At 34.5% G+C, this 11086-nt stretch overlaps 1 protein-coding gene across 5 annotated transcripts in view; it reads left to right on the plus strand.

Moving 5' to 3' along the window:
- The window catches only part of LOC107705894 (MICOS complex subunit mic25a-like), a 24461-nt gene extending 15672 nt beyond the window's left edge, over window positions 1-8789 (plus strand). For 3 of the 5 annotated variants that reach the window (XM_016509407.1, XM_016509408.1, XM_016509409.1), the window contains 2 exons: window positions 681-816; window positions 4344-4466. In XM_016509407.1, coding sequence (XP_016364893.1) covers window positions 681-816; window positions 4344-4403 — 196 coding nt within the window. In that variant the 3' untranslated portion in view covers window positions 4404-4466. Of the gene's footprint in view, window positions 1-680; window positions 817-4343; window positions 4467-8614 lie in introns of those variants that run through there. The other 2 variants (XM_016509410.1, XM_016509411.1) reach the window with 2 other exon arrangements.
- The last annotated feature ends 2297 nt before the right edge of the window (window positions 8790-11086 follow it).

The raw sequence follows: 11086 nt of genomic DNA on the forward strand, positions 1-11086 counted from the left end.
TATATATATATATATATATATATATATATATAAACATTTTTTTTTATTTTTTTTTTTTAATTACTTCAGTACATAAAGCTAAAATAAATGAAAATGAGAAACTTTGCCTTGGCAACTAGCTAAAATAATTTCATAATTTTTATAAAGTATGAGGTTTTTTATATTTATAGTATAAAAGAAAGTATAAAAAAAATTAAGTAAAATTCATTATTTTATTGTATTTCAGTTAATGTTTTTTTTTTTTTTTTTTTGGTTTTAGTTTTCATTTTACTTAACTATAATAACCGTGGTTTGAGATGTCTTAAGATAAAATGTTAACCTTTAATGACTAATTTTCCTGTAAAACGGCAGAAAGCTGTGTCTTTGTTGAGTCTGCCCCTCTGCCTTACTTTTTGTGAGAAAAAGACAAATTCTTATGCAGATTGCTCTGCAGTGTTTCACTAGGCCACTAGGTGGCAGGTGACTTTGACTATTTTTTCCCCTAGTTTTGTGTCTATCAGTCTTTGCACCTGTGATTTGTTCTGTTGTGTTCTTGAGCTGGTGTTTAACACAGTTTGAAGGTGATCCTGTATTAGTTTGTTTTGATTTGACAGTAGAGTGATTGTGAGTAGCATAAAACTTTTATATGAACTGCACTCCACTGTTCATAAAGCCTCTGTATGTGTGTCGATTATGGCCAGGCCTCGTCACCTGAGTCCCGTCTGTGCTGAGCTGCAGTCGCAGGTGTTGAGCTGCTACAGACTGAACAGACACCAGACGCTGCACTGCTCACACCTGGCCAAAGACTACATCAACTGCATCAACACCTCCAAGAAGGTGCGTGTGGGATCTGTGTGCTTTTATTAGGGATGCACGATATTGCAAATTATTATTATTATTGTATATAACATTATAGAACAATGCACAGTCAACCAGTCATTAACTGGTCAAAAATAAACAATGATGGTACAGTGTATTTTTTAAAATAATTTATTTACTATTATAGTGTTTATTTATATTTTAAATTTATTAATTTATTAATATTTTGCTTTATTTATTTTTACGTTTTAGTAATTTTGTGATTTGCTTTTATAATTTTTTTATTAGTTTTTTTTTTATATTTCTATTTTATATTATTATTTCAGTTAGTTGCCAAAGATTTTTTTTATTTTTTTTTTTGTTGAAATTTTTATGTATTTTATTTCAGATTTATTTTAATCACCAAAATGTTTTATTAGTTGTAGTTTTAGTTAATAACATCACTGTGATGAGGTGATCAATACTCTGTTGTGTAGCAGAGACAAGTTAATTCTATAACTGACCAATCAGAATCAAGTATTCTCGAGCGTGGTGTAATAATAACAATTGTAAATGTACAGTTGAAAAGATGAAAAACTGTTTAGTACTTTTTTAACCAGGCATAGAAAAAGAGTTTACTGTTTAATATGTAAGAAACCAGCCCTGAAGATATTGGCAATTAGAGTCTTATCAGACCCACGCTGATAATAATACACCATGATAATACTGGCCGCGAGTGAAATTTAATTCATATTTCTCTGCATTGTGTAACGAAGAGCTTGTTCATTTTAAAACATGCCAGAGTCATTTTCTCTGCAGGAAATAAGAAGCAGCGTCCACTGCTGTGTGTGATGAGTGTGTGTGTGTGAATGAGCAGATTTTATACCAGACTCATTTTAATACTGGATCATTCATGCACCTCACACACAGCCAGATAACAACAGCTTTTATTAGAGATGATTTCTGTGTGTGTGTGTGTGTGTGTGTGTGAGAGTGTGTGTGAGTCTGAGTGTGAGTCTGAGTCTGAGTCTGAGTCTGAGTGCGAGCGCGTGTGAGTGTGCGTGTGCGTGTGTGTGTGTGAGTGTGTGCGTGTGCGATTGTGAGCGTGTGTGTGTGTGTGTGTGTGTGTGAGTGTGTGAGTGTGTGAGAGTGTGTGAGAGTGAGTGTGTGTGTGAGAGTGTGTGAGTGTGTGTGTGTGTATGTGTGTGTGTGTGAGTGTGTGTGTGTGAAGCTGGCGCAGTGGCTGTATGGCAACTAGAGCGGGCAAACTGCCACGCTTCTACTGAAGTGAAACACAGTGCTAATGAAAGACATTCACATTCAAAAGAATCGTCTACAACTAAAGACTGAGCGGAGCTCTCCAGCACTGAAGACTGAGCATTCACACCCAAACACTAGACTGATATAAACACAGACCCACTCGATATCACCGTCATACTCTGCTATGGGATGATATATAGTTTCTTTGTAGTTAGTTTAGTGTTAAAAAAATCGTTTTCTTCAATTTTTTGGCCTGTTTAGCCTTTATTTGAGAGGACAGTTGAAAGAGTTTAAATTGACATAGAAAGTCGAAATCATGATATAAACTATTATGGAATAAAAGGTTGAAATTATGACACCTCTCAATTGCAAAAAAAATATTTTTATCTCATAATTTTGATCTTTTATCTCATAATTTTGAATTTATCATAATTATCAACTTTTTATCTCACAAATATTTTTATTGCATTATTTCAACTTTTTATCTCAGAATTTATTTTTTATCTCATAATGTTAAATTTGTATCTCATAATTATGGCTCATCATTTTGACATTTATCTCATTATGACTTAGCCATAATTATGACAAAAAGTCCAATTTTGACAATTATGAGATATAATTGTCAAAATTTGAATTTTTGTCATAATTATAGCTTTTTATCTCATTATTTCAACATTTTATCTCATAATTATGACTTTATCATAATTGTGTTTTTAATCTCATTGGTTTTTTAAATGTCAATTTGAAACGTTTATCATAATTATGACTTAGTATCTCACTGTTATCAAAATTTTATCAACAAAAAAAAAATGTTATCTCAATTTTGGCCTCTTAACTCATAATCTTGATTTATTTCATAATTTCAACTTTTTTTAATCTCACAATTGTTTTTATTTCATCATTTAAAATGTTATCTCATAATTGAATTTTCATCTCATAATTTAAACTTTTATTTCATAATTATGACTTACTATCTCATTTTGACATTTATCTCATTATGACTTGGCATCTCATAATCAATCTCATAGTATCTCATAGTTATCTCATAATTATGACTTTGTATCTCTTAATTTCAAACATTTATCTCATAATTGTAATTATGACATCATTTCATAATTATGATTTATCACCCAAAACACGCTAACATTAGCTATGTTTCCATCCACCTATTTTTATGCACATTTTGAATTATCGCATAAAAAAACCGCTGGATAGAAATGCCAAGATGCGCATTGAAAAAGTCATGTGACTTTGCGCTATGAGACGGGATAACTTGACTAACCAGCGGACCGATCTCGTTAACAGCATCTATAGCTATGTTGTTTTGGCCATTCTGAAATGCCTGAGCAAAGTCTGTCATCAAAGTATTTCTGTATAATTACTGTCTGACACGACTGCGTTTCCAAACAGCAGGCATCCACCTCTAAAAGCAATGACCGCATTTATCGTGTTACGTCTGCTCTCTCTGAAGCGCAAGTAATTTATTACATATGAAAATTATTATATTCAGTGGCTTCTCCTAGTTTTCTTAGAGATATTTAGTGATATTAGATATTTATAACTTTTTTATAAATAAAAAAATTTGTGTTTTTGTCATTTTTATTATAATTTTTTTAAATTTGTGTATATAGTTTTTATTAATTTGTATTTTCAGTTTCAGTTATTTTAGTACTTCAAGTTAAAATAAAAAAGAGAAATGTTTTCTTGGCAACTGGCTGAAGTAAAATACGTTTTTGTATTTTGTTTTATTTCATTTAGTTAATGTTTGTTTCCTTAGTTTATCAAGAAGTGACGATTTTGTTCTCTTTGACTCGTTGGATGGAAACGGTGCTTTATTGGCAAATGTTTTATGCGATATTCCAGTTTTGCGCATAAGTTAAATTCGCATCTTTAGATGGAAACATAGCTATTGAGGCACCACATTTTTACCGGTAAGAACTTCAGAAAATGTAAAAAATCTAGTTATTTGGTTGTTTTTTGTACTATATTTTTGTTGTTAAGTGGGTTCAGTTTGCATCATGTCAGACGGTGCCACTGTACTGTGGTAAAACCACACAATCTGATACAAGAGATCACTTTCATATCCTGATATATCCAGCTGTTTGAAGATTTTCATATCCAGGTTCAGTGTGATAGACGCTTCAGAAGCCGGAGCAGATCAGCCCGAGCGTTCGAGATCTCGCTCCGCTGCGTGATAATGAAGGAAACGCGTGTCAGGTCGATCCTGAGATTGTGAACGCGTCTGACATTTCTGCAGCTGTGTGATTGATTCAGATGATGAAGCTGACAGCCATTGTTTCCTCCAGAACTGTTCTCCTGGCCGTGATGGTCGAGGTATCGCCTTCATATCTCTGAGCAGACAGTAGACGTCCTCTGACCTTCAGATTTGTAAGGCTTTCACGCTGAACCCGCTGACATCCGAAGCTAAATATGAACGTGAACGCCTCGTTCTGGATATTTGCAGTGGACTGCTGTCAGACACACAGACTGTACCGGAAGAGAAATGCCACATGAATCAAGTGTCTTTGTAGTGTGTTTTCTGGCCTGTTCCTCCTCTTTCTTTCTGTCTCTTCCTGTTCGTACTCTTTCTTATTATTTTTTCCTTATAAATATCTGAATGTTGTTTCATCAGATCAAGAGTCTGTATCTGTGTGGCTCTTTCACTTTTCTTCTTCATGTATTTGTTTTCACCACCATTTGTATTTTTATGTTTTTGTTGTTTTGTCTTTTCAAACCCAACAATGGTCCTTTTGTCAGATGTTTTGCTTGAAAAAAAAGGGCAAAAATATTGATAAGTCATTTTATGTGTCAGTAAAAGTCTGTCACAATGTAGTTGGAAATGAAATAAATCAATAAATATTATTTCAAAAATATTATTTAAATACTTTATTTACTAATACTTTAAATACTTTTTTATTTGATGTATGAAAGAAATCACATTTGTTTCTTTTATAAAAAGATTCAAAGTAAACGATCTAAATGATTAGATTCATAACATGAACAATACAATATATATAATATATTTAATATATACATAATTTTTTTCAAAAACATTAAAAACTTCTTACCAACTATATATATATATATATATATATATATAATTCTGCTCTCCAAGGCCCCATTTATTTGATCAAAATACAGTAAAAATACACTGTAAAAAAATGTAAGTGATGTCAATATATGTTTTTCCATTACCTTAACTTAATCAACATAATTAAACCCATTTTAAGTCATATGGGATTCAACTTCATTTTTAAAAAAATATCAATTGCTGAAATGGGCTTGTACAGCCAGTTTTATTCAACATAATTTAAGGCAGCAACTGTTTTTTTTAACACAGTGCTGTAATATTGTGAAATATTAGTTTTCTATGTGAATATATTCTTCAAATGTAATTTATTGCTGTGATCAAAGCTGAATTTTCAGCATCATTACTGCAGTCTTCAGTCGACTCATTTCTGTCGTCACACTGTCTAATATTTTTGGAGTCGATGTCTCTTGTTCCTGTATTGTGTCTAAATATCCCATTATCTGTGCAGACAGTAATGATGGTCCGTCAAAAGTAATAAAGTGAGTGTCCGGTCAGCGCAGGCGTCTGCGGGAGGCGGCGGGTCTCAGCGAGGCGTGTGTGTGTGTGTCTCTGTGTGTGTGTGAGAGTGTGTGTGTGTGTGTGTGTGTGTGTGTGTGTGTCTGTGAGTGTATGTGAGAGAGTGTGTGTCTGTGTGTGTGTGTGTCTGTGTGTGTATGTGAGAGAGTGGTTGTGTGTGTGTGTGTGTGAGAGAGTGTGTGTGTGTGTGTGTGTGTGTGTGTCTGTCTGTGAGTGTGTGTGTGTCTGTCTGTGTGAGTGTGAGTGTGAGAGTGTGAGTGTGTGTCTGTCTGTCTGTCTGTCTGTCTGTCTGTGTGTGTGTGTGAATGAATGCTGCTCACTGATGAAGCCGCCGGTCGGGTCATTAATCTACAGCAGTGTCTGTAGGACGAGGACAGGAGGGAAGGTGGTTAGTGGTTCTTGATGCCCGCGGCGCTGCTCTGCTGAGGCTGTCGTCTTCATTTTATGCTCCTTCGGCTTGATTGGGACGCTGCGTTCCAGCTGTGGCCGTTTCTCTGTGCTGTCGGGATGAAGGGCGCATGAAGATTGAAGATGTGCAGCTTTATTTCAACATCTCTGCTGAGAAAAAAGACACACGAGAGTGTCGTACCTCAACCAGACTGAAGCTCATCCGTGTTAAACTGCAGCGCTGAGCTTTATGGTTCAAATCATCTTTCTCTGAGTGATTAAAACATATATAATGTAGTGTAAGTTTAAGTCTATTGCATTACTTTATCATGAATATATATACTGCATTAATGACATTATATATACAAATATATTTATATATTTGTGTTTTTGTCATTTTTATTATTATTATTTTTAATTTGCGTATATAGTTTTTATTAACTTTTATTTTCAGTTTCAGTTATTTTTGTACTTCAAGTTAAAATAAAAAAGAGAAATGTTTTCTTGGCAACTGACTGAAGTAAAATACGTTTTTGTATTTTGTTTTATTTCATTTAGTTAATGTTTGTTTCCTTATTTCAAGTAACAGTTGTTGTTTTTTCTCAGTTGGCTGACTTTTTACTTTTTGTTTTTTTGTTTTTTTCAAAAATGTAAAGTTAAATAAATAAAATAAACTTGTTTTACTAACAAAAAAAGTTAACTGCAAAAACTGTTATAATAAACCATGGCCCCCAATATATGACACATTACCTGCTGAATTTAATTATTTGAATAGTGGGTTTTTAATAATAAATAATTAGATATTTTTAACAGAGCAGGATTTTTATATATATATACAGTATATATAATTCCATTAAAGAATATCTGGAATCTATAATGTTCTAACTATGCCAAGATAGTGTGTTCAGGTCACAGTAAGTTCCTCCGGCCGCAGATAAGAGCGTCACTCCCTCCCTGTGTGTTTGTGTGTTTAATCTCTCTCGCAAAGGCATTATTCAGCTGTTCTTCTCATGTGTGCCGTCTCTGTGATTAGCCTCTAAAACACCCATCGCAGTATCAATCTTCACAGTGTGGTTTTTGTGGCTCGACATAAGGCTGCATGATTAATTGAAATAAAACTGAAATTGTGAGCTGGCTTATCGCAGCAAATAAAAATCTGTTTCTGAGTGAAGCGCGGCACTGTGTTCATTTACACGTGAGCAGCTCATGATCCGGTGTTTTCAGCAGCTCGATTCTCTGCATCTGCTCTGAGTTTGACACGCTTTATTGTGCGTTTGACAACACAACATGTGCCAGACCATCTTTACAAAACTTGTAAACTGGCTGTTGACAGCCAAAGAGAAGCTTTAAAGTGCCCCTATTATGCCATTTTTAAGCTTCCTAATATTGTTTTGGGAGTCTCCTACAATAGGCTTACATGCATGCAAGGTCAAAAAACGCTTTAGTTTTCTCAAAATATGCATTTAATATCACCTCATTTTCAAAACGATTTGTTTGAAGCAGTTCTGAGATTCAGTCTCTCTAAACCCCGCCTTTCTGTGAGCCTGCTCTGCTCTGATTGGTCAGAAGGCCCAGTCTGTTGTGATTGGTCTACCGTGTACAGCGTGTGTCGGAAACGATACGCCCATTGCAATAGTTCCATATTTTGAACGCTCAATAGAAAATATAAACATCTATTATTTATCATACTTACAGATTGTGATTCAGTGGAGCAGCTGGTCCAAATAAACTGGGTACTGAGTCATCTCTCAAGAGCAAGCGTTTGTGAATCCTGCGTTGAACTCCCTGAGATTAGAGAAGCAGTCGTCAGTAAAATGACGGGAACACAAAAAAAGATTAAACACTGCATGAAAGTCAATATTCGAAATGGCATAATAGGGGCACTTTTATAGAATCCCTGCTGTTTTCCATCAAAATAAAAGCTTGATGGTTTAACATGTGAAAGTAAAGGAATTAAAACACCAGTAAATGTTGGAGCTGTAATTTTACTATTTTACTATAAAATAAAATTATTGTATTATTTTTCTTAAATACTAATTTTTTTTTTTACAATGAAATATTACAATAGTAATACTTTAAATTGTGTTTAATATTTAATATTTATTTTTATTATTATTATTATTTTATAGTCATATTGATATATATAATCTTTTTTTGTGTGTGTGTCAATTTGTAAAGACCCACAAATAAGTAAAGCAAACTTGGATATTTTCTTTTTAAATCACAGTTGAAATTTTTATATGAAAAATCACAATTATATTTTTTCCCAAATTGTGCAGCCCTTCTTCAACATCAGGAATAACAGGAAAAGCAGAGATGATACAATGATTGGTTTTCGTTCAGCTCATCTCCACTGCTGTTTTCTGTGGGTTCATCATGTGTGTGAATGTATCGAGAGAGAGAGAGTGTGTGTGTGTGTGTGTGTGTGTGAGAGTGAGGGTTTGACTATAAAGTGTGCTGCTTATAGAATAACTCAAACTAAAGCCAGGAGAGGTGAACGACACATGAAGGCTTGAATTGATGAAGGAGGTTTATTATGGAAATCAGCGCTTGTTGACGTGACTGTTTGTTCGTTCTCTGCAGAACTTGCTGTTGAATCACGGATGAAGATGATGGTTGGTGCTGAAGAAGAGGAGCATTGTTAGAGGATGTTTGTGTGTGTGTGTGTGCGGTATCAGGATTGTGTTGGTTTGTTGAGCTGATCTTCATTTACTGTGAGCAAATAAAGTCTCTTCAGCGTCTGTTTCTCTCTTCAGTCTCTCATTACTCTGTCAGCTTTCCAAACAGTGACTGTGAAGAGTGTTCATCAGTCTGAAACTTTATAATGGAGGCAAAAAAATGCCTTTGTTCACCGCCGTGTGTGCTGAGTAAATGCATTTTCTCACAATATATAAATCACTAATATTTCAGTATAGTTGATGCTTTTTTGAACACAAATCTCTAATATTTCATTATAGTTTATGCCTTAATATTTCATTATTGATGCATTTTTAAATCTGTAATATTTCAGTATAGTTTATGCATTTTTAAATCACTAATGTTTCATTATAGTTGATGCATTTTTAAATCTAATATTTCAGTATAGTTTATGCATTTTTAGATCTAATATTTCAGTATAGTTTATGCATTTTTAAATCACTAATGTTTCATTATATTTGATGCATTTTTTTTACAAGCAAAATTTATATCAGTAATATTTGCTTCAGCTGTGTAAGATAATAAAGGAGATCTACAGGAATTGGCATTAAGATCATGTAACAATCTTTGCATCATAGATTTACATCTACTCGGTCGCTTGCTTTTTATACTTTGACTCACTTTTTCTGGCATTTGCAAACACGGGTTTGATTTGTGAGATAAATATGAGTCTGTGAAATACGACAGATCCGTGTTCTGTGATAATTGAGTGTTTCATGAAGTTCAGAAATAGATGTGTTTCCTGCGAGAGGTGGAATGAGTGTCTGTTTCCTCAGGGATCGATAACAGATCTCTCCATCCAGGCGCCATCATTCCAGTGGCGTGTGACTTGATTTCCATGCATTGCTTCTCTGTGCGTCTCTGGCACAGACTCACACTTGTGTTTATGAGGAGCGGATGCTCAGGAGAGGACGGTGGTTTGTGTGCTTGTAGTCATGGTAACGCTGGTGGAGACGGATGAAGATAACAGGTTGGAAAATGTAATCTGGCGTTCCCGATGTACTGTATTGATCTCCATCGCCGCGTGTGAATCACAGAAAGAGAGTGTTAAACACTGATTCAAACTGGCACCTGCAGACAGGGCCGCATTAAGACCGCACTGGGCCCTGGGGCTATGACTTACTGCAGGGCCCCCCATCACAATAATGATATATATATATATATATATATATATAGGGTACAATGGGGCTAAAGGCCCACCTTAAGAAAAAAATGTGCCATTCACTGCGCCTAAAATGTATAATTGCAGAAAAAATATATACGTAGTATTGAACATTAATGGAGCAACAGATTTTGTGTGAAAAATCATTCAAGTTGTTTATTTTGTTTAAAAATCTTATAAATGTATGAGGTGACAAGAGGGGCCTTTTACCCCACACACCAGCACGGGGTAAAAGGCACACGGTATTTATACAATTACTTCAGCTAAAATAATGTTGTTGTTTTTTAAATAATGTCTAAGTTAATACTTGTTCAAAACAATCACTTTAGCAAAGTTTGTACTATTTTCTGTTTATTTTGAAAAATAAAAGTATTAATTTTTTCCCCCAATAAATATGCTGTCATTAAAATGTGTTAATATAAAAAATATATTTTAAAATACAGAAACAAAATCGTTTTAATCGTTTTAAACCTTTATTGTATTACTCTCAATATTATAAGTGAAATTGTCATTTCAAAAAGGTTTAATTTACTATGGAATTTTTATTCTAATTTATTTGCATATGTCATGAGGAGAGAATGAGCTGAGTGTAAAACTTCATTCACAGCCCGAAGCTCAGAAACAGGCGCAAAATTATCAAATGCAAATGAAAGTTTCTCCACAGCAGGTGCAAAATGCCTTCAAACCATGAGAAAATGCAAAAAACTGAGCTGTTGTAGATCCACACACACACACGGCGACAGTCAAGTGTCTGTAAAACTCTCAATAAGCATCTGTCAGAAGGGTTAGGGTGTGTGTGTGTGTGAGAGTGTGAGTGTGTGTGTGTGTGTGTGTGTGAGTGTGTGTGTGTGTGTGCACCTGGTATTCATCACGTTATGGGGACCAAATGTCCCCACAAGTATAGTAATACCAGTAAATTTTGACCTTGTGGGGACATTTTTGAGGTCCCCATGAGGAAACAAGCTTACTTATCATACAGAATGAGTTTTTTTGAGAAAGTAAAATAGCACAAAGTTTCCTGTAACGGGTAGGTTTAGGGGTAGGGTTGGTAAAGGGCAATAGAATATACGGTCTGTACAGTATAAAAACCATTACGCCTATGGAATGTCCCCATAACGTGATGAATACACAACATGTGTGAGTGTGTGTGTGTGTGTGTGTAAGAGAGTGTGTGTGTGTGTGCACGTGGTATTCAT

This window comes from Sinocyclocheilus rhinocerous, unplaced genomic scaffold (genome assembly GCF_001515625.1).
Source record: "Sinocyclocheilus rhinocerous isolate Xijiao unplaced genomic scaffold, SAMN03320098_v1.1 scaffold1615, whole genome shotgun sequence".
Classification (NCBI taxonomy): domain Eukaryota; kingdom Metazoa; phylum Chordata; class Actinopteri; order Cypriniformes; family Cyprinidae; genus Sinocyclocheilus; species Sinocyclocheilus rhinocerous.